Source organism: Falco biarmicus, chromosome Z (assembly GCF_023638135.1).
Source record: "Falco biarmicus isolate bFalBia1 chromosome Z, bFalBia1.pri, whole genome shotgun sequence".
Classification (NCBI taxonomy): Eukaryota; Metazoa; Chordata; class Aves; order Falconiformes; family Falconidae; genus Falco; species Falco biarmicus.
Genome location: NC_079311.1, coordinates 41,119,542 through 41,144,066, shown reverse-complemented (window position 1 = coordinate 41,144,066; position 24,525 = coordinate 41,119,542). Strand labels below are relative to the sequence as shown.

At 39.5% G+C, this 24,525-nt stretch overlaps 1 protein-coding gene across 10 annotated transcripts in view; it reads left to right on the top strand.

Moving 5' to 3' along the window:
* The window catches only part of AOPEP (aminopeptidase O (putative)), a 205,405-nt gene that overhangs the window by 71,214 nt on the left and 109,666 nt on the right, over positions 1–24,525 (top strand). For all 10 annotated transcript variants that reach the window (XR_008819389.1, XM_056324322.1, XM_056324321.1 and 7 more), the window contains 4 exons: positions 8,341–8,530; positions 10,355–10,461; positions 19,388–19,490; positions 19,604–19,711. Coding sequence is in view for 9 of the 10 variants with exons in the window: in XM_056324322.1 (XP_056180297.1) it covers positions 8,341–8,530; positions 10,355–10,461; positions 19,388–19,490; positions 19,604–19,711 (508 nt within the window). In the remaining variant the exon portion in view is untranslated. The remainder of the gene's footprint in view (positions 1–8,340; positions 8,531–10,354; positions 10,462–19,387; positions 19,491–19,603; positions 19,712–24,525) is intronic.

The window sequence follows — 24,525 nt, the reverse complement described above, 5'->3', positions numbered from 1 at the left end:
TACAACATGAAATGAGGCACCTCTTCTGAATGTTGCTTTTGTTCTTTATTTAACAAATTAGTATGTTGACATTTGTAACTGATGGATTTCATTATTTGCTGAAAGGGTTTTAGGGGGTTTGACAGCATGAATGGTTTTTCCTACAGACTTCTGAGAATTGATAAAGGCATCTTTGTTCTTTGTGCAAAAGCACAATAAATATCTTACTGACACATGCAGAAAAAAAGGCTTGTATAGCTGCTGCACAGAACAAACTAAGAAAAATAATTTTGAAGCCATTATGTATCCTTCTGTGCTCTTTCTTTTTTTTTAATAACATGTATCTCTAATCAATGTAACAAGAAGCATGGATCCTCATTCAGTAACATGAAAACATGCATTATGTATCAGTTTACATACTGCTTATAGGTGACAAAAATAAGAAAAACAGAAAATGGATGATAGCAGGACTGGTTAGTTAAATTTCTATTGCCTGAACCATTTTTAAGACAAGTGTGCAGGGTGTTGTAGCATTTGTATTTAGAGAAGAAAAAGACGTAGTAGAAATGATGTGTTTTAGCAAGGCTTGATAGTGTTGGATTTGCATCCATTCTTTTAAGTAAAATGAAAGGCTTCAGAAAACAGATTTCTAGATATCAATTCTTACAAGCAAGAATTGTGGGTGATACTGTGTATGGGCAAAAATTAGGTCACATGCAAATTGCACAGTTATCTTAATCTCATTGTTTGCTCCGCGTTTGTAGTTGGCACAAGGGGCAAGAGTCTGATAGATATGACCCAAAAATTTAAAAGAATTGGATTTGTGCCTCTTTTATGACCTGAGAAGTTTTGTATTTTTAGGGTTTTTTTTTCTTTTAAACTCTGAGATTTACCTTTTTATTTATTTTTTCTTAGAAGTATCAGGGATTTGTAGCTTGTTCTCTTCCAGTAGTGTTTGGGATTTCCTGAATGATTCAGGGATCTATGTGGAGTTTTCTTGGTCTGCAGTTGGTATTTCTGATAGGAATCCTTAAAAAAAAAGAGCATTTCTTAGGTTTGGTTTGGTTTGTGATGCTACTCTATACTGGTTTGCAGTGATTTAATAAGAACCACTTCTGCCTTCAAGCGGATTTCATATCCTTGCTGCTTTTAGAACAGATACCATGAGGCTTTACAATGAGAAAAGAACCCTGAAAAACTTGAAGAACAAGCAATCTCTTTTGCTTTTATCTTGTTGGTTTGTCTGTATTGTTGTTGTTGGTTGTTGTTGTTGTTTTGTTCTGTGTGGATATGTGTGGATAAAAGCTTTCTTCTATATGTTAAATGAAAAAAAATATATGGCCCATTCTTCATTTTATTTTGTCTTGTCTGTGTCACTTTCTGAGACCACTAATGTACAGGCCCTTAACTTAGGTGAATTTTCACTGAATATGGAAAAGCAGATAAATTTTGCTTTTTCTGTCTGACTATTTATCACAGTTGGTTATTTGCACTTTTGCTCATAGCTGTGTTAATATCTGCTAGAAACTTCATGATATAGTAAAAGGAGATCCAGGTCTTTCAGTAATAACATTGGTGGAAGGCTATAAATAATGGAATCCATCCATGATCAAATAATATTATCCATCAGTGGCAAATGTCATCATTTAGACTGGAACTGAGGAATGTTATTAGAGACTGCTCATGATATTAATCATTTTAGCAGGAATAAAAGAATAGTTTGAAAAAGCTCTGAAACAAATGCTATGTGCATTTCTAATATGAAATGAGAGGTTTCTTTTTTCATCTTCCCTTTGGTATATAAAAACGAAACCTAAAAAAAATATTGTTATCACACAAACACATTTTGTATTTTTAAAATGAGAGGTGTGAGTATCTGTAGCTATATCTGTTTCCATTACCCTCTTCTTGTTAAAATAATATGATAAATTTAAATAATTAATTACAGTTATCAATGTCCATCCGTCTATTTTTTGATTGGTGTTTTATTTCAGCAAGTGCTTAAGGTTAATATCGTGGTCCTGATCTTATAAATCAGTTCTAAATGAGAGAGCATGAATATAAATGCATAGTTCTAACAGACACTTTTCACAGCATTATTTGTTATTAACCATTTTCACACAGTTAGTAGCATAATTCTTTTTTTCTTCATTGGGCCATTATCTAATATTTGGAAGCACTTAGAGAAATGTGGTAAAAATTTAATATGAAATCTGGAATTTAGCTAATCCAGAAGGTAAACCAAATAAAGCATTTATGTGTGTATATACTGTTCTTAGTGAAATTTGTGGGAACATGGTATTTCCTCTGGCTTCTCAGACATGAACAAAATTTTCCCTTCAGCCTCTGAACATCTTTTGTGATGCTATCTATGTCAGCAAGAGTAGATATATTTTATCATTGTTGTGGTCTTTGCATCAGCTGTCTTACGTCAAACAAAAAGAGATACTTCTATGAAAAATTCCATACCCTAAAAAACTATTCACAGAACAATCTAACTGAAGTATTCTAGATTGATTTCCAAACTATCTGATTTTTAAGAAAAAAATAAATAAGCTTGTAAGTCTTATTTGGAAACATCTGCCATGAAACAATGCAATTGGAGTCACCGATTCACAAATTATTTTCAATTTAGCAGTGCTAGTACTTTTTGAGAAGCAATTACATGTGAGGTGTGAAGTTAAAAATTGAGCTCTGTAAAATACAGAGAGTTTTTTTTTTAAAGAGTGAAACAGGTGCTTGCATTTATTGAAGCCACTTTACTTGCACTTACTCCTAAATTAGTTTACTAAATCAGTTAAATATGAAAAATTAATTCTATTAATTTCTTAGGCCCTGCCAGTGAGAGGGCTGGAGGGGCACAAGTAATTGGGAGGGGACACAGCCACGACAGCTGACCCAAACCAGCCAAATGGATACTCCATACCACAGACCATCATGCTCAGTATATAAAGATAGGGGAAGAAAAAGGAAGCGGGAGGATGTTCAGAGTTAATGGTGTTTTGCCTTCATGCATGATGGAACCCGGCTTTCCTGGAGATGGCTGAGCACCTGCCTACTGTTGTGAAGTGGTGAATGAATTCCTTGCTTTGCTTGCATACACAGCTTTTGCTTTACCTATTAAACTTTGTCTCAGCTCATGAGTTTTCTCACTTTTCAGATTCTCTCCCCTGTCCTGACACAGGGGGGGTGAGCAGCTGTGTGGTGCTTGGATGCCAGCCGGAGTTAAATCATGACACCGATTAATCTGGTTTGGTACAACAGAATAAGCAAGACTGAAGTGACTGTCTGCCAGTTCATGGAGCAGCTCCTGCCCAGGTGTTCAGATCATTAATTAGGTACCTGGCTGAAGTTTGAAGTTTGGATGTTGAATTGATGTATTGAGTTGCATGATATCACCCTCCTTCCAGTCCACAGGGATTTGGTCTGTCCCTATGTCATGGCTTAACTCCAGCTGGCAACTAAGTACCAGGCAGCTGCTTGCTCACTGCCGAACCTGCCCCCCAGAGGGATGGGGAGGACAGTTGGGAAAAAGCTAAAACTCATAGATAAGGGCAATGTAATAATTGAAATAAAATAAAATATAATAGCAATAATAATAACAATTGTAATGAAAAGGAGAGAGAGAAATAAAACCCAAAGGGAAAAAACCAATCCAAAACCCCCAAATGATACAAAATACAGTTGTTCACCAGCTGCTGACAGCTGCCCAGCCAGTCCTTGCGCAGCAATCAGCAGGTCCTGGCCACCTTCCCACAGTTTCTATGACTATAGCATGACGTTCTATGCTATGGAATATTCCTTTGGCTAGTTCAGGTCAGATGTCCTGGTCATGGTGCCTCCCAGCTTCTTGTGGACCTGCTCACTGGCAGAGCATGGGAAACTTGAGAACTCCTAGGTGTAAAGTAAGCACTGCTTATCAGCAACTAAAAACATCAGTGTGCTATCAACATTATTCTCGTACTAAATCCAAAACACAGCATTGTACCTGCTAAGAAGAAAATTAACTCTACCCCTGCCAAAACCAGGACACCCTACTACCTACCCAACTGCATTATATTGCATGATTTATGGAGTAAAATGTCACCTGCTCTGGAATGACTTTCAGCTGCAACTTCCAGTCAGTTGCAACTGTTGGTTTCCACTTGGTTTCCAGTTGTGGGTTTCCACTACAATGGTAGGGAGGGAAAACTTTGTGAAGTTTCCATTATTTCTGGAACAATGCTCAGAGTATTCCAACTACCAGATCCTTGTCTCTACAACTGCATCTGGCATATATTCCTGTTTCTGGTACACTATAAACCTAGGAGATTAAAAAGGTTGGTTTTCTCTGTAGTTCTCTCAGTACTGGACTGCAACATACATGAGAATGCTGGAGATTACAGAGGTAAGGAAGTCGATGTTGCATGTTCTTGTGTCTGCGTTCCAATGGCACAAGTGTCCTCAAACATAAATTAAGCTACTGTTCAACAATATGCTAATACTGTTCTTTGTGTCACTGGGATAATGCAGATTGAATGAGATTGCACAGGCTGTATAGAAGGGGCTGCTATTTAGTTGTCTAACTTTCTCAAAGACTGGTAATCTTGAAATGTTTATCTAAATTTTAATATATTTCTATGGTAGTACTTGTAGAGAGATTTCCCCTGCTCCCTTTTACATGTTTAAGAAGGGCTTTCCTTGAAGGACAATAACTGTCCAACCCATTTACTATCTGCCTACATTTTTTGTAAATAGGGGAAGATAAGCATTATGTGGAGTATATCAAAACATGACAAATATTTTTTTATTATATAACTTCCATCTGTAATAGTGATTTTGGGTGCTGCATAATTTCCCAGCTGATACAGTCCTGACTATTTTTTCAGTAAATACACAAGAAAACGTGTCTGGAAATCCCTGTGTGTTAAAAGGGAAAGACTTCTACTTCAAAAGTCTGTTAGAAATGAGCTTCGTGTTCCTAGCTTAAACGTGTACTTAAGTTCTTGCACATGCATTTGGCTAGAGTGTGTGCTGTGTGTCTCATCTGATTGTGTGTCAGCAGCCAAAGATAGCACACTGCTGCAGCCTGCATGCAAAGTGGCACCTGCATCTGAGTCATCAGTCTAGAGAAAGAGGTTTGCGAAATTGCTTTCAGAGATTTGGCCTCTCAGCTGTGGTCAGATTACTGTTCAGAGTTCTAGGACTCATTGGAAACCTTCTATTTGTTAAAGACCATTTATTAAGAACATCTACATGCGTGGATTTGGGTCATTGGAACATCAAGACCCTTCAGCCTTTCACACCAAAAATTTCTTTCCCTTTGGGGCTCCATTTTTCCTTCATGTGTGTTCATACCGTAGTTAAACTGCACCTTGGCTGTGAGAGGGAACTTGCTCCTTCTTTCAGTCAAACGATACAAAGATCTAAGTTATAAGGGTGTGATTCTGGTCAGAATAATAATCTTTTGCTTTAGAAGTGTAACCAAGTGTATACTTGTTGAAAACAAGTCATTAACTTCTTTTTCTGTAAGAGACATTGGGAATTTCTCCAGCTTCCTGGGAAGGACCGGTGGGGTTTTTATGGTTTTTGTTAAATGGGAGAGGTTTCCCTTCTTCCTTACCACATCCAGCTAGCCTGTTCTGGCCTGCTTTAGAAACCAGAGCCAGACTTGAGAAGACATCAGCTAGAGGCGTTTATAAGCTTGGCATACCTTGTCAGGTCTTGCTTGTAATTGCTGAGGTGAATTACCTTTGTCCCTTCCTAGCATGTGAATGGATTTCTTTTCTTTTTTCAATTCCAATAAAAACAATAGATATCAAGCCTTATAATCTGTTCCTAGTAAATCAAATGGATGGTAGGAGGGCCAAATTCCTATTCCGGGAAAAAAATTAAAGTTTTTGGCTGTTGCAATTTAATCATTGTTCTGGTTATCTGTTTTGGTTTGGTTTTGGGTTTTTTTTCCCCCACATAGACAGTTTCTTGAATTTTTGAGTATTTTAGGAACAACAGTTATGTGCAATGAATAACATTGCACATCCTAGAGGACTAAAAAAATGTTGATTTTGTTAGTATCAGTAGGGATAGAGCAGAGTTTCTGGAATTCAAACATGTATCGGAAATAGAGAATCTGTATTTTAAACTAATACATAGAGTCAAACTCTTCCCAAACTAAGGCACTGGACATATTACAGAAAAGTGTTCTAATCTTTGATAAAATTACACTTAAGATAAATAGGACCTTTGCACTGCTCTGTAGTAATAGCCGTTGCTGTACGAGGCTCTGAATTGGAGATACAGCTGCTTGTTAATGGTAAACAAAATGAAAGGAATTATTTAAGGTGTTCTCAGGAAAGGAAGTTGCTGGCTGTACTAAGACTCTAAAATTAAATTCTGATGCAGCACATAATCATATTTTTGGCCTCATAGGAAGTTTTATTCTTTGAGCAACATTGAACTCATAGATTTTTCTCACTGAAGTCATTTTTAATCCTTCTATGAAGAAGATTGTCCAAATGTGGCATTTCTATTATTTAAGTGATTGGAAAAAGCAGGAAATACAATCTTTACTTTTATTATATATTTACCTACAGTAGACTTAAAATGCAAAACATTCTGTGAGCCTGTTTATAAGACATGAAGTTACTTTTTTTTCCTTAACCAAATGGCTGAAATGCTGCCAGCAGTATGTGTGGAATGTTATTTACTTGGTCTGTTTCTGCGGGCTTTTTTTTGTAGCACTGTACACATGCCACAGTTAAGGGTCATTAACTTACAAGTTACTAAAGTAATACCCACAAAGTTGTGGTTATTCTTCTCATCGGGGCTTTATAATAAAAGGTTCATCATGTTCTGCAGCTTCTGTGCTTGCACTTTTCCCCCCTTTTCTCCCTCCCTCCCTTCTCTTAACCAGAATTGCTTTTGGCAAAGATTTGGAGAGCTGCTGTTTTTTCTTGCTTTGTTCTCTGTGATTTGATTCCTCGATTAGTGCCTTAATTTCTTACATTGTTTCTTACAATGCCAACTGATTGAAATGTATTAACTTGCTTTGCTGTATGACTTATTTTTTAACAAGGAGATGGTTACTAGGTATGTTTTTCTATTTAAGTGTGTATGATGTTTTCTGGTGTCAGTTCCAGACATTCAACTGGTTGCAAGAAAACTGTGGGTGTTTTAACATTTCCAACGGAAGGGTAGGGTGGGTGGGGACGTTCCTTGGAATGCTGACGAATAATATTTGACTCTTGGAAATGTCTTAAGGCCATGTGTTCCCCTCCTATGCTTGGAAGGCTAGGCTTGGTTTTAAAGAACTGTGGTCTTGAAGGTATTACCATTGTGCTTTATTTACTTTCTAACTGGCTGTACTCAACAAAAAGTTAAAATGCAGATTATGGATGCTGAGGGTTAGCGGAGTCCTCCTCTGCAGATGGCCTTGGTTTGTGCTCTTGCTAGTCCTGTCTGTGGTGCAGTGCCCTGTAAATCCCTTGCATGTTAGTCAGAGGACTTAATTCTGCACCTTTTCTTTCCTAGATGTACTTAATTTCAAACATTTTGTAACTTTTGAGATGTTAGTCTGTAATGTCTATGAGCATAGCAGAAATTGCCTTACAGCAGAACATTAATTGGGAACTGCAGTAACTTGCATTTCAGTGCAAGTGTTTTAAATAGCAGAGCAATAACTCATAAACATGTTTTTCCCCAATTCCTTCTTATAGTACTTGAGTACAAAGCAGAGTGGATACAGATTGGGTTCTTCTCCACTGTTGTGAAAAGCAGATATTTAGTGAATATCGAGCCTCCTTTTTCTGTATTTGTGGTAAAGGATGTTCTCCTTCCTCTGCATTTGCAGAAATTATCAACACCATCAGATGGTATCTTTTTAGCTTGTTTTAAGTTCTAACAAGAACATGTGCTTTACTATATAACGGTCTTGTTGCTTTTGAATAGTGATTTGTTTTCTTTATAAAATGTTTATGCGTTATTTATTTCCACCTCTGATCACTTAACTGATAAATATTTGCTGCCTGTATTCACACCTGTTCATCTGCTGTTATCCTGGCTTATACATAAATGCTTCTGTTGAAATAAATCAGTCTTGTAATGTGAAAAATATGAAACTTTGGTTTAAGTTACTTCTTACAGGTAATAGCTGTTTGACGGTTGAATACAAGACTGCTTGGCAGAATTTTTGTTTGATTCTCTGCCAACCTGCAATAAAGTACAACTGAATTCCTAAAAACGCCTGAGCTATAAAGTATCAGTCATGATCCAGCATGCATATAGTAATAAGAGGCTGACAATAAAGCCTATATATTATATAGCCATGCAATGCATGTTTTAACAGGTCAATAATGTATTTTGTCACTCATTCCTATTGTGCAGCCCACACATCATCTTCCTGTCACAGAGCGTACTACTGGGAGGGAGCCATCTCTGTGGAACACGTCTGTGCCATGAAATTGCTCATGCTTGGTTTGGACTGGCCATTGGTGCTCATGATTGGACTGAAGAGTGGATAAGTGAAGGGTTTGCCACTTTTTTAGAAGATACATTTTGGGCAAGGGCACAACAGGTAAGGTGATGCGTGATCACTTCTCAGTTGAATCATGTGGAAAACAAAATTATACACTCTGCTGTGAATTGCTTATAAATTAAACCTCCTGTGTTATAAGTCTTTTAAAGTAATATTGGAATTTGCATGCTAACTTGATTTTAAAAAAAAAACAAACATGGAAAAATCCTTTCTGATCTACAGTGAACACTAGTCTCTACTGAGGTAGAGGTCAGTGAAATGAGAATGGAAATGTCTGTTTGTCAATGATTACCTTCCCACAAATGTACTACTCAGTTATTAAAATTCAGCTGTTGAACAGTTGCTTTGCATTCTTTCCACTTGTATTGTGTTCCTGAAAGTGGAAAAATCAGCAGAGTCTTGCTGAATATTGTAATATTCCTGACACCTAATGAAATCCTCTGGTTTTGTCCAAGGGATAGCAAAGAAGTGTACCTCAAAACAAAATGGCAGCTGATGAAATAGGGCATTGGCATTTAACACTTGTTTTCTCTTATACTGCCCAACAAGAATTACCCTCATGTTAGAGGTTTAAAAATCATTGTCTGCCTTAAAGTGCAAAGCTCATAAATTGTGTGTCAGATAATAGTTTTCTGATCCAATTCTTGTTTCTGTTGTACCTCTGCTACTTCAAGCATTTTATGTTAGTCATTTCCTCCTGTGCTTGTGTCAGGCCTGGTCCTACCCCTTACGTCTGCAGAACTCCATCTGTGGAAGATCAGGTGGGACTGGGAACTGACATCATGCACTCTTCTGACCCTCCATTTTATTAAGTATCAGGCATATTAATAGCACCAAACAAAACCAAATTCCTTGTCACTTACCATGTTTCTGGAAGAAGAAAGAGAGGAAAGCTGTCCAAACACTCTGCTTTTCCATTCTGGTCCTAAAACTCATGTCTGCCCCTACACTGAGTATCACTCCTCTTCTGTGAGCTGGTCACATTAATTCTTATGTTTTTGTGGATCACTTGAAAGTGTTTTTGTTGTAGTAGACACCCTTCCATGTAGCTGAATGAAAAGGAGTAAGCAACAAAGCAGGGTGATTAGTGCCCTTGTTAATTTATAAGGTCTTAATACTGCCTTTTTTTTTTTTTTTTTTCATTTTTAGCATTATTGAGTAGTTTTGGTGCTGTGCAATTGTACAATTGTAGGATTATGAGTAAATTCTATAGTGCCTGACAGTAGTTTCAGTTGTGACTGAAATATTGGTCCAATGCAGAATATTATCTGCTTTTGCTTTCTTCCATCTCCCATTTTTCTTTGAATAGAGAAGCATAAATTATTAGCTATTTTTAAGCTGACAACCTGGCATTTGTTTCATAAGCATGCATCTCTGTTAGTATTATGTAAATGGGAGAAAATACAACAGGGAGCTTTCACGAGTGTGGCAGAAGTATTAGGAAAGAGGATTGAAGTCAGGACACAAAGCAGCTGTTTGCTTTCAAGCTGGAGACAGTAAAGATGCAATGAAAACTGCATTCTCTGTATTTCTGAATGTACAGGTATCTGTACTGTACATTCAGTTCACTTATTGCCAGTCACTACAGTGAAAGCAACAGGCCCGTCTCTCTGCTCAGTCAGAATTATTTAACTGATTATTGATTTAATGTGCACAGTGAGGCTTCTGTTTTCCTTAGTGCTGCTATTAACCCTTGCAGCAGCAACTGTTATTTTTTGGTTGGAGGGTTTTTTTCAGTCATGGATATTGGTAATGTTTCCTGCATCTTCTGTACATAAAGGGTAACAAAACAAGTTTCTCTTTCTGAAAGTTGTCTGTTGGGAAACAGCAATCAGTGGTCTGTGTTTTTTGTATTCTAAGCAGCTGTCACATGGTGAAGTAAAAGGGCAGCAGGAATTGAAAGCTTTACTTCGCTGGCGCCGACTCAGAGATGAGGTGCAGAACTCTGAAGAAGAGCTGCAAGTTTTAAGGTAACAATACGACAGTGTAATCTTTCCTTTTGCATGCTCTTTCCTGTTTTCCACTATTTTCACTCTTCAAAGGATATACATCCAAATAATCTGATTAAATCCACTGCATTTCCTTATTTCCTTCTGAAGAAAAAAGAAAGGTCAAATTAAATTGGCTAGGTTCTTCATCTTCCGTATAATGCAATTGCTTTTCTCTTTGTTATAGAAAGATTTCAAAAACCATGGCATTTAGTTTGATATAAAATGTCTCTGAGCAGTTTACAAGAGCCTTAATTCAGGCAAAACAAAAGGCCATTTCCTGAACAAAGTTTGCAGATTAATTTTCTGTGGCTGAAGACAAGCATGTACAGGAGTATGCTATCTAACTGCCAAGCTGAGTGAAGCTTTAAAAAATAAAGGAAAAAGCATAATGAACTGTGTAAATCTACTTTCTCTTCAGAAACAACTAATAATGATATTTAAACAGGGGCTTGGTCTTTAGGTAGCAGATGCTGAGCTCAAGGGTTCTTACATTGCTAAAGACAAATAAAAAAATATACTTGCTTTGCTAGTGATTAATAATCTGGGCTGTTCTGATTGGTGTCTTGGGAATTTCACAGAATCATAGAATTGTTTACATTGGAAAAGGCCTTTAAGATCGTCAAGTCCAACCACTAGCCTAGCACTGCCAAGTCCACCACTAAACCATGTCCCACCTCCAGGGATGGTGACTCAATCACTCCCCTGGGCAGCTGGTTCCAATGCTGGACAACCCTTTCCATGAAGAAATTTTTCCTAATATCCAATCTAAACCTCCCCTGGTGTGACTTGAGGCCATTTCCTCTTGTCCTACTGCTTGTTACTTGGGAGAAGAGACCTGCCCCCACTTGCCTACAGCCTCCTTTCAGGTAGCTGTAGAGACTGTTGGTCTCCCCTGAGCCTCCTTTTCTCCAGGCTAAACCGCCCCAGTTCCCTCAGCCGCTCCCCATCAGACTTGTGCTCCAGACCCTGCACCAGCCTCGCTGCCCGCTCTGGCCCCGCTGCAGCGCCTCAGCGTCCCTCTTGCAGCGAGGGGCCCAAACCTGAACACAGCGTTCGAGGTGCGGCCTCACCAGTGCCCAGGACAGGGGGACCATCGCTGCCCTGGCCCTGCTGGCCACACTGTGTCTGGTACCAGCCAGGGTGCTGCTGGCCGCCTTGGCCACCTGGGCACACTGCTGGCTCACGCTCAGCCGGCTGTGGACCAGCACCCCCAGGCCCTTTCCCACCAGGCCCTTTCCAGCCGCTCTGCCCCAGCCTGTAGCGCTGTGTGGGGCTGCTGTGACACAAGGGCAGGACCCGGCACTGAGCGTTGTTGAGCCTCATACAACTGGCCTTGGCCCATCAGTCCAGTCTGTCCAGATCCCTCTGCAGAGCCTGCCTGCCCTCCAGCAGGTCAACACTCCCCCGCAGCTTGGTGTCATCTGAAAACATACTGATGGTGCGCTCAATCCCATCAATCCCAAGTAGGACTGGCCCCAGTACTGAGCCCTGGGGTATCACCACTTGTGACCGGCCACCAGCTGGATGTAGCTCCATTCACCACCACGTTTTGTGCCTAGCTGTCCAGTCAGTTTTTTTACCCAGCATAGAGTACACCATCCAAGCCACACGCAGCCTCAGGAGAATTCTCTCAGGAGAATGCTATGGGAAACAGTGTCAAAGGCTTTACTAAAGTCCGGGTAGACAACATCCACAGCCTTGCCCTCATCCACTAGGCAGGTCATCTTGTCATAGAAGGGGATCAGGTCAGTCAGGCAGGACCTGCCTTTCATAAACCCATGCTGGCTGGGCCTGATCCCCTGGTTGTCCTGTATGTGCCACATGATGATCTGCTCCATAACATTCCCCAGCACTGACATCAGGCTGACAGGCCTGTAGTTCCCCAGATCCTCCTTCCTACCCTTCCTGTAGGTGGCTAACTTCCAGTCTTCTGGGACCTCCCCAGTTAGGAAGCACTGCTGATAAATGACTGAAAGTGGCTGGGTGAGCACTTCCACAAGTTCCCTCTACCCTTGGGTGGATCCCATCTGGCCCCATAGAGTTGTGTGTATCTAAGAGGTGTAGCAGGTTTTTAACCATTTCCCCTTGGATTATGGGGGCTTTGTTCTGCTCCTCATTCCTGTCTTCCAGCTCAGGGGTCTGGGTACCTGTGAACAATTGGTCTTACTATTAAAGACTGAGGCAAAGAAGGCATTAAGTACTTCAGCCTTTTCCTCATCCTTTGCCACCGTTTCCCCCAGCATGTGTTTATGAAAACATTTTTTAATGTCTTTTACAGCAGTAGCCAGGTTAATCTCTAGCTGGGCCTTGGCTCTTCTAATTTTCTCCCTGCATAACCTCATGGCATCCTTGTAGTCTTCCTGAGTTGCCTTCCCCTTCTTCTAAAGGTCATAAACTCTTTATATTTTTTTTTTTTTTTTGAGATCCAGCCAAAGCTCTCTGTTCAGCCAGGATGATCTTCTTCCCTACCAGCTTGTCTTTCGGCACATGGGGATGGCCTGCCTTTGCACCTTTTTTTTATTGAATTATTGAAAAGATATAAAGACTTACTGGTGGTCTTTGCCTTTCAAGACTGCCTCCCAAAGCCTCAGTTAACTAATCTCCTAAAGATGCCAAAGTGTGCCCTCCCAAAGTCCAAGGTAGCAATTTTGCTGACTCCCCCATCCTTACTTCTCCAAGAATTAAAAACTCTGTAATTTTGTGATTGCTATGCCCAAGACGGCCTCGAATCAGCACATCACTCACAAGTCTTTCTCTGCTCACAAACAACAGGAACAGCAGGGCACCTTTCTTTGCTGGCTTCCTCACCAGCTTTGTCAGGAAGTTGTCTTCCATACTCCAGGAACCGCCTGAACTGTTTTTCTCTTCACTGTATTAGATTTCCAGCAGTTATCTGGCAAGTTGAAGGCTCCCACAAGAACAAGGGCTAGCAATTGTGAGACTTCTCCCATCTGCTTATAGAATATTTCATCTACCTCTTCACCCTGGCTGGGTGGTCTATAACAGATTCACACCATGATATCTTCCTTGTTAGCCTTCCCCCCATTTCTTACCCATAAATACTCAACCTTATTGTCACCATCATTTATATCCAGACAATCAAAACACTCCCTGATATACAGGACTATTCTGCTGTCTCTCCTTCCCTGCCTGTCCCTTCTGAAGATTTTAATAGCCATCCATTGCAGCACTGCAGTTGTGTGAGTCATCCCACCATGCTTCCATGATGGCAACTATGTCATAGATTGCCATAGTCTTTTATCTTGAGTGGCTGCCTAACATCTCCACTGCTTGTGTCCCCGCAGCCTTTGAACAAAAAAACAAGTTTACTAATCCTAGCTCAAAATAGGCCTACACTGACCAAATCATGGAATTACAGGGACTTTTTCAAGAGATTATGTTGACCATTCTCCTACCCTGAAATACAGGCAGTATACAGAGACCATCTTAAGCAGGTTTTTACTAATATGTTCTTAGAAACCTCCAATGAAAAAAATTTCATGGTACATAGCTAAGCTATTTTAATGTTAACAGTTAAAAATTGCTTCCTAACACCCAGCTGAAATATTGCTCATTTCAAACAATGAAATTTCTTCTTTTCTTTGACCAATTGAAAGTGAAGAACAAATTGATCTCATCCTTTGTATAATCAACTTTTAAATCTTTTTGGAAGACTGTTGACATTTCATTCATTTTGAGGTCTTCTCTTCTTTTTGTGCTTTCCCAGTAGGATTTAAAATGGTTTTATATTTGGGCACTGGAGAGTGTTCACAAACATAGAAATTCCTCTTTATGGCCTGGTGTCATCTGAAAACGTCACCAACTGCATAACTGTGGTCTTTCATTGATCCGTTTTACTTCATATTTTTTAATGAATTGTGTATCCTACATGTAAGCAGAGTCAGAGAGGTTATAGATTTGCAAGCGTGCGGTTTGATATGTGTAAATACAAAAGCGAGCTTTATCGCTAGCTGTCTTACAGCTGCTGCCAACACAACTCCTGACTGAGAGTTGCTGGGGGGTTGATTTGCTTGTTTTAAAATAAATTCTTTTTAGGAACATTGGTTCTTGTGATATGAGCCTTACCTCGATGTGTGTTTTCCATTTTGAACATTATGTAATCGCATTTGTTGTCTTTTGCATCAATTATGTAGTTCTTACTTTTGATAAAATGTGTATGTGGTGTTAATTTTTTAAATTGTTTCTCTAAGGATACATATTTCATTTGTAGTTTGAAACTCAGGAAGGATTGATTTATCTTGAAATTGAAATGTAAGCTTCCTGTTGACTTCCACAGTTAGTAGACCTATGTCTGTAATAAGCATGCTGCTTACCTTTTGCACAGTGGTATTCTCAATGCTAATACGAAAGAATGACAAAATATTTCTCATTTGAAAAATATGCCTCTAATATACACTTAGGAGAGGAACATAATGCCAGCCTGGGATTCTGGCAATCTCTTCCTTTCTGATGTCTCCAGTTTCTTGCGGTGGCATTTAAGGGCTTTCCACTTGTTTCAGTCAGATATAAATGTTCTCTACTATTTTTGTGGTGTGGACTTGAATAGGTTCCCTCTTTGCACAGCTACCATTTTTTTCCCCCTTCTCTTTTCTTCTTTCTTCTGAAAGTGTGTCCATGTGCTCTCCAGAGTTGGTATATGAGAAAATTTTATTCTTGGCATTGCGCTGGGTTTTGAGTCTGTACTGAGGCTTGTGCCGGTTCAACATTGTGGTTTTTTATGCAAGGATATTAAATCATAACTGTTTGTTACTTCTAGCCAATTATGTCAGGAAGAAAAAAATCAGCCAACCCACTCTTCCCAAGCATAAACTTATCCTTCAATTACCTTTTTGTTCCCTGCAGGATGATCATATTTCTGTGCTTTCTTCTGACAGCAGGAAGACCCTGCCCAAAACTTGTGAGCTGATCCTATTAACTTTTGATCCAGCAAATGAATACCTGTTCAGACTAGGTGAAAGCCACTCAGCAAACTGATCATCAGCATGATGTTTCATTTTATTAAGGATATTTGATATTATGTTACAGTAACATCTCATAAACTACTGTGAAAAAAGAAGTTGGGTAAGAAAGAAATAGGTAAATATATTTGCCACAGGCGGCAGCTCTAAAAGGCAGTACCAGCAAATCTGAGTTTTGAAGGAAGGAATTTGTGGCACTGTAGTGCTCATGCAGGATAAGACTGTAGACAGAATCCTGTGTATTTTCTCACACAGTCCGAAGCAAAGCTGCAGGGACAAAAGCACCTGTGAAATATGTCCTGGCACTCACTCTGCTGGCAAGCATCAACAGTAGCACTCTCATCTAGTCTCTTACGTTATGAAAACAAAGAAGACAAGAGAAGTCTATTTCATTCTGAGGAATAAAGCTGGTGTTGAGAATGTTTGATGTCCTGGCCCTTATGACTTCAGCTTGTGATTCTTCATGAAGACAAAACAGTGGTGGCATCTAACTCTAAATTTGTCTCGTGAGTTCCACTTGAGTCAAGTCCATTTCCTTCCTGAAGCAATGCTCTCTGACTGCTCTGTGGGTGTTCAAAAGAGTTTTGTTCTGTCACACTGATAGGAAACATACCTTTCAGATGGTCTCTCATAGTCTCTGCATAGGTTTTTCACAACTACCTACTGCATCAAATTATTTTATTACCAAGGACTCCATGGTGACTTTTACTTTTACTTTGTGCAGTACTTCTCTGTGCAGTGAATAAAAAGTAGCATCTTTTACTTCCTTCAGAAATCTGCCAGTATCTACAAATGTGCCAGGTAGCCGCTTGAGTACTGTGAATCAGCTTGCCTTTAGCATTATGCCTAGCTTCATCTGCTAGGTTAGATGGCAGGTTTTGTAGGTCAGTGTAACAAACTTCCAGTCTTTGCACCTTCAATGTGTTTTAAATATGCTAAACATTGCTTAAAAAAGGTGTGCTGAAGTGCTGACAGCAGAGAACAGGGTAGCTTTCTAAATATTTACACTCTTTTGCAGACATTAACAGGGGTATATATACATCCTTTGCAGAAGGAAATTTTTCAGTACCATCATCCAATGGGATACTGCTTTCTAGTTACCTGCTAGAATCTACACAGGCACAAAATTGCAAGAGGAAGGAAGGAAGTATGGTTTCCTAATTTAGAATAATTGTGATTATGGGGGGTATTTCAGTTTTCTGTGGGTCCTATAGCTTGGGCTGAAACTCAGTTTTTTGAAGTCTATAGACTGGGCTATTTATTATGAGAAAATGGAAGCAGTTTTGGCTTTTTTTATATGCAGAGAAGAGTATGGAATGCCAGCAGGCCTTCCTTCCAGGAGACTGATCCATGGAAATAGATGGACCTCTGCTGTCCTACAGTGGGTCTGCAATCATTACATTGACTTGAGGAACTGGAGTTAATTAGGATGAGAAATCAGTTATTGATCTCCTCCTTTCAATGTTGAAGGAAGGTCTTCCTGGAAAGAAAATAAGGACTTGTAGCACACTAGAGAACTGTATTAGGAACAATGTAAAATTGAATCTGCAAGATTTTCTATTATTTAATTTCTAGACAGTTATATTTTATCAAGATTTTACTGGGTGAAGTGGATTTCATGTGCACAGGTCCTAAATGTAGTGCCTAAAGGGTGACAAAAACAGTTTAGCACTCTGGACAAAACTCTTAATAAGAAACTATTACACAGCTACAAAAAAAGGAAGAATTTTTTTTTTTCAAAGCAGACAGATATGAAAGAAATTCGATCACAGAGATTAGCTCTTGAGCAGCATATGAGTGATGTGGTTTGAAGAATCCTGCACTGCCGTGGCTGTTGTGGCCCCTGTCTGTAGAAGTGAGGAGAAAGATGTTTGGCTTCCATTGGCCATCAAAATTCACACTTAGAATTGGAGAGTTTGTTTCAGTTTCATAGGGTTAGGCTTCTAAGACAGACATCTGTTCCCAGACCACTGTTAGCTGGGGTATTTTCTGGATGGAAGAAAAAAAGCTATGGAGAGTTCTTCAGTACTATGCCTGTGCAGGCACTGCTTACAAGTGAAAAAGAAATATTTGCACAGCTTCTCTTCAGTTTCACTCTGTGCGCACAAGAACTTGGAAGTCCTCCACACTTCGCTGGTGTAGATTTGTGATATACCAGATGCTGTATTACATTTTAAAATCAGGCAGTAAAGAAGTAGGTTTGTTCTAGACATTGTTGTCTGTGAACCCCAAACCTGTGTGTATGTGACAGGCTTCCTCTTTTAAAACTTCACCTACTTTTCTTCCAACCCCAAACCACCAAATGTAAAACAGAACATCATTTATTCTGTGGTGTGTTGCATGCAGATTGTGGTGGTTTGACTGTGGCTGGAGACCAGGTGCCCACCAAAGCTGCTCTGTCACTGCCTTCCTCAACCAGACAGGGGAGAGAAAATATGACAAAAGGCCCATGGATCAAGGGAGATCACTCAGCAATTATCGCCACGGGCAAAATGGACTGGACTCAAGGAAATTAGCTTAACTTACTACCATTCAGATCAGAGTAGGATAATGAGAAAAATCAAACCTTAAAAACACCTTCCCCCCATGCCTCCCTTTTTCATGGGCTTAATTCCCAATTTCTCTACCTCCTCCCCTCCAAGTGGTGCAGGGTGACAGGGAGTGGTGGTTACAGTCAGTTCATCACACATTTTGTCTGCTGCTCTTTCTTCCTGATACTCTTCCCCTGCTCCAGCGTAGGGTCCCTTCCACAGGAGACAGTTCTCCATGAACTTCTCCAGTGTGAGTTCTTCCCATGGGCTGCAGTTTACAGACTGCTCCAGTGTGGGTCCTTTGTGGAAAGGGTGCAATCCTTCAGGAATATACTGCTCCAGTGTGGGTCCCCTTGGGCTGGCTCACTGCCAGCAAACCTGTTTCAGCATGGGCTCTATGTGGGACCACAGATCCTGCCAGCAGACCTCCTTCAGCACAGGTTTCCCACGGGTCACAGCCTCCTTGAGGCACCCACCTGCTCTGGCATGGGGGCCCTCCACGGGCTGCAGGCGGATATCTGCTCCACCATGGACCTCCATGAGCTGCAGGGGCACAGCCTGCCTCACCGTGGGCTTCACCATGGACTGCAGGGGAATGTCTGCTCCAGTGCCTGGAGCACCTCCTCCCCCTCCTTCACTGCTTCAGTGTCTGTAGAGTTGTTCCTCCCACATGCTCTTATTCCTCTCTTCTGCTGCAATTTTGTATTGCACAGATTTTTTTTTTTCTCTTAAATGTATTATCCCATAGTAGCTGATGGGCTCAGCCTTGGCCAGTGGCTGGTCCCTCCTGGAGCCAGCTGGCATGCATGCCATCAGACACAGAGGAAGCTTCTAACATCTTCTCACAGAAGCCACCCCTGCAGCCACCCACCAGCAAAACCTCACCATAGAATCCCACTACTTGCAGGTACTATAGCCATGGAAGCTGTTAATCCAATGTTCAGGTGTAAGAAGAGCAATCTTTAGTTTAACATAAGGACTTCAGTATCTTCCCCTTCCCTCCCCATGTGGTTTTTTGGTGTGGTGTGGTGTTTGGGTTTTTTGGTTTTTTTGTTTTTTGGTTTTTTTTGTTGTTTCTCTTTGTTCATGATGTGTCTCTACTGTAGAATGGCATGCATCATGATGTCATGCTGGTAGTGAAAAGAGTACACCAGTTTTGTGATGGATCTCATTTGTACTCCAGCTGTCTGGTTGGCTACATACAAAATTGCTTAAGAAGTATGAAATTCTGTTATTTGTCTGTCTAAGTCAAGTTATTTACTCAGCTCAAAGAAGTACAACTGAACTAGTGACAGGTGTTAAAAGTTACTGTGCCATTCACGATGCTTTCCACTATGAGAAACATGCTTTCTTTACTTACTTACTCAAGACTCAATTTGTGTATTACTGTTTTAGGCCCAAAAAGGAGAGCACAGGAGAACTGAGTGAGTCTGGAGCATCCGTTGTCAAACATGGTCTTAAAGCAGAAAAAATCTTCATGCAGGTTCACTACTTGAAGGTAAGTGTTGTCAGCTGATTTTTATTGAAGTTGCTTTACTAATATGATAAAGACTTCTTTCTTCTAGATATCAGTGAATTCATAGCATCCTATTTGTTTCTGACTTCTTGCAGGGTTATTTCCTTTTGCGGTTTCTGGCAAGGGCAATTGGAGAGGCTTCATACCTTGCATCTTTACGAAAATTTGTCCATAAATTCCATGGGCGGCTTGTCCTTTCTCAGGTACTGTACTTGAAGTTGTTCCTCACTTTTTGAAAAAAACAAATGACCTAAAAACTTTCAGTTTGACTATCTAAATCATCACTTCTGGTTGTGATGAAAAGAGAAAGGCAATTGCAACTTGGCAATATTAGTGAAATTACTACCTGCTAAAGGGCAGAACATTTTTTTTTCAAGGTGATACCCTGCTAGTATCTGATAATATAAACAATGGGTGGGGTTGGTTTTTTTTTTCAACAATGCTTTGAAAGGTCAATGTTTGTAAGTGCTGATGTTCTCAAAAATGGGGTCATTTACTCTACTGGAATTGTCTCCTGTAGTCTTGTAGCTCATTGGTTTTGATTGTGATAAGTCAGTCTTTTCCTTGATAATGTCTTTGTTTCTGATAGAGAAGAAACACAGAGTAGGGATGTAACTGAAAAATTCTATAGATCATAACAGTGCATGTGCTTTATATTTCTGACTTTATTTCTGTCCTCTCTGCATGCTGGTTCATTCAATGCTTATAATTTCACAGTCTGCCTGATGAGAGTGGTCTCTTTCTCACCAAGTCAGGGATTGATGTGCCCAGCACTCTGTGACATTGTACCAACCTGTGTTAGTATTGTCACAGCCTCTGTATATGTTTCCTTACGAGCTTCATACTCCCATGTGTTCTAAAGCATTCTGTTGCTGAGATACTAATCTCCAGGTGATGTTTAAGAAGTTCTGCTTCTTTCAATAGACTTTCTCTGCCAGTGTTACCATGCAGTGGCAGCCCACTCTGAAGAGCTGTTGTTCTCATAGAACAGAATTTCTTCCTGGTTTGGTGAACACCTGGTTGTAAAAAATTATGTTGAATTAGGAATCAGAATCTGCGTCCCTAAGTCCGACTGCATATATTAATCAGTTGAACAACAGACTTAGCTTGTTCTCTTCCTGGCATAAATGGTATATAATTATTCCATGCAAAGTAGAATTACTTCAGAAGGAAAGACTGAGCAAGTCACACCACAGTACATGTTACATAGAGTACACACAGTACCATCTGTTACATAGAGAGCCAAACTGGAGTTATAAATAGAAATTTACCTCCCCCTAGGCCTTTCTCAAAAAATCCTGCAACTACTGGCTGTAGCATTAAAAGGAGAGCTGCCTTGTCTTCCACTGTTTTGTTTTGAGAAGGGAATGACATAGCTCTCTGAACCCAAAGTTAGAAGATCCTGTCATTGGTGATGAATCCAGCTTGCATCATGGCACTGCACCTTGTTGCTTCAGAAATGCTGTGAAAAAAACCATTCATGGGGGTGTCTGTGAGCCAGATCACTGAACTCATCTTGGTTAAAAACAGGCCTGGAGCAAAAGGCACAACATGAACAATATTTGGCATTGCTGGAAGAGCACTGTGTTCAAAGTGAGGGGAGGGGAAGAGAGAGGAGAAGGAGCGTAACTGAATTTCTGGAACCAGTTTCCTTGCTGAAGTCTGTATTTTATTGAATTATGGTTGAAATCTTTGAGGAGATTCAGGATGGTGATAAACATCTCCTTGCAACATAGAGTAAGGGGCTCTGATTTTGAGGGGGTGGGGGTCTAACACTTTGCTGTTTTTCCCAGCCACAGTGATTCTTCGCTCATGTGCTTGCTGTTTTGAATCTCACTCTTATGAGGTGAGATGGATGCCCATGTGTCTTACAGACAGGTGAAACACCTGTAGATTCTTTCATATGTCAGATCACCCAGAAGTTAAGCATAGTAGCTCTACTGCAGCAGCTCTGTCCTGTGGAGGAACATTTGGGGTGTTAAGGGAGTTAACGTTCCCACTGCTGCAGCTGTTTCCTGTACCACGTTGCCGAGACCCTGAACACTTATGTTTGGCTTAATGTGGAAAATGCCACTGACTATATGAATCTCGTCTACATTACGATGTCCAAAATCATAAATACGGCACTTCACTATTACACAGCTGGAAACTTTTTGAGAATTACAGAAATCATGAAAGGACAAGAAGCATCCCAGTGTTTTAATCTGGTGGTAAGAAAGGTGCTTGCATTTTGGTGAGAAAAAGTTAGTTTGTTGCTCCTGGTTGATGTGAGATGAATTGCATCAGCAGACTGTTTAAACACTGTAAAATGTCTTAGCACATTATACTATTAGCCATGATAGCTAGACTGCATTGCAATTAAGTATCCGTCTACTAGAGACTTCCCCCTTTGTCTAGCACTCTCCTATTAAGCATCAATTTATAGCTTACCTAACCCCAGTCTCATAAGTTGAAATACTGTATGTTGTTTCTGCACCTAGAAACAACCATTATTGGATAAAAAATTGTTGAGTGTGCTTAATTATTCAAGCAAGAGTAAGAGATGCTTTTATTTCAGGTTTCTTAGGCTCCTTTTTGTTTGCATATGTGCAGTATGGCCATAGCTGTGTGCTTAGAAAAAAAAGCTACTTTCCTTCATTTGAAGACGCAAAGTGGACAGGGCTATATCCAATTGTAAATGTATTTACTTTGTTTCTAAGAAATCTTAAACATTGTATTTATGTTGGTGTCTGGTATAGCTAGAGAAGCAATCACAGCAGGAATTGCAAATGCAAAAGCAATGAAGTTAAGTTAGTACAAAGTTTATTATTCAAGTTCCTTCTTGAACAAACGTGCTGTCAGTGTTTAAATGAATAAAAGATTTCAAATAAATAGAGGTGCAAATGGTAAGTTTAAATATCATAGTGTTGTACTTTCACCTTGTCCAAAATAATCGTACATGTTCCCAGATTTAAGGAATTGTGGGGATGAGGGAAAGTAAAAACTGAAAATAATTGCCCATGTTCTGAATACTAGTCTTGTTTTCAGTGGTGTTTGTAGTATTTTTCCTAGATGGGAACTGCAGGTGCAAGGAAATGACTTCAGATGTGAAACATTAATCAGTTTGCCTTTTCCCTTCATTTTGATTGCCTGCTCAGTATGTTTTTAATAGTAGTTTTTGTTTATTTTAGTCAAGTTAGCAACAGACAAGTAAAGCAAGTCTGGAATCTTTGAGAAGGATTTAAAAAAAAAATCTTCCATTTTTTCTGAGAGAATTTACTTACTAACTGCTTTGAATGAACTTTTTACATAATGAATGGAGTGTTACTGACTATAAATAAATAGGAAGGAGTGCAAGTTGCCTATATTCCTAACACATTTAAGGCTGTTCATTTTGATACTGAAATAAGAACACCTTGGGAATTGATTTGTTTACAGACCTTGATTTTCATGTAATTCTGTCTGCTGTAATAATAACCCAAGGTCTATAGTGTTCACCCATCTGATAGACTTATAATTTGGTACAGTAAAATGACAGTCCAGGAGGCAGCACTTCGAAAAAATAATAATTTATGTTATTCTTAAAAGTTTTAAAGGCAGATGTATGGATCCAAGCCCACTGTGTATGCACCTATATCAACATGTTCCTGCACACAAATTTGTATGGACACACACCATTATCATAATTGTACAAAACTCTGATCTGCACACACAAATTGCCATTTGACTACCCGTTAAATTGTAGAATTCGTAACTAGAATTGGAAGTCTAAGCATGCAGTGTACATGTGTTTTGGTGTTTCAACTTCTGGAATCTGTTCTTTAGATTAAGGTTTAACTAGAAGTTTGTCTCTGCAGTTTGGCCCCCGCAGTTCCCTGCTTACTGACTTGTTTGCTCAGGCTCATAGTGGGGCGTAGTGTGGATTCTGACACTGTCCCATCCACGGCAGCCTCTAGGACGGGGTCTTTGCTTTCTACATTCTCATATGCTTGCAAAACAGAAATAGATGGGCCGGTCTCACTCAGAATGAGTTAGTTTCCTGTTCCAATTCTTGCGTAAATGAACATACTCCTATTTTTTTGTTAGCCATGCGCCATGCAGCCTTCATTCACTTTCCTTATATGCATGCATTATGAGACAACCTTTAATTACTATATGATCACAGTCCTTTTATTACATTTTTCCTGGAGACCTTTGTCTCATTTATGTAGAATAGGTGTTGCTCCCATGAAGCAGCTGCTTGGTATTTTGTTCTCTGTTCACTGTTCATAGGCACTTTATTTACCATGCAGTGTGCTTTTCTTTCTGTTCAACCCTTTAAGTTTTAACAGTGTAAGGCAATAAAAAAGGCTGCTTCACAGGGTCAGACACTTTAACCTGAGATTAACTGTGCTTAAAATGCTTATGTGACAATTGATTAATTTATGGATCAGTTAATTACATTACACATTTTGAAAGATCATTGTGTTTGTATATAAAAAAGTCTGACTAGCTTTAGGCCATACCTCTGTTTCAGTACAAATATCTTGAAAGAAGCAATGTATGAAATATTGTGCTTGAAGTATAAATAAGACTAGGTTAGTAGAGGTCATTAACGTGGTATAAGGCAAGGTCTTTTTTTGTGAGAAAACTTTCTATTTCTTTTTTTGTGATGTACTTTTTTCACAATTATGCAAAATAAATTGTGTGTTTTAAAGGACAGAGAGACAGAGAGATCAGAATGAAGTAGGGCTGGAAATGGAACTGGAGAAGGAAGTGGAGAGTAGTGAAGCCTTAAGAGGAAGCTAGATGTTTTGTAATCATCTATAATACAGCTGAGCGATTAAAAAGTCAGTTAATGTGTCACACATTTTAATGTTAAACAGTATAGTTGAATAAATATTCCCAAGTATCTTTTGGTATTATTTCTCTTAAATATAAGGATCTTAAAAGAAGCAGTAAGTTTACACATAGAATTGTCTTCTGTCAGGGGAGTGACCTATATATCTGAAAATGGCTTGGACCTTTCTGATAGATGATATGATTTGTTTTTTAATGT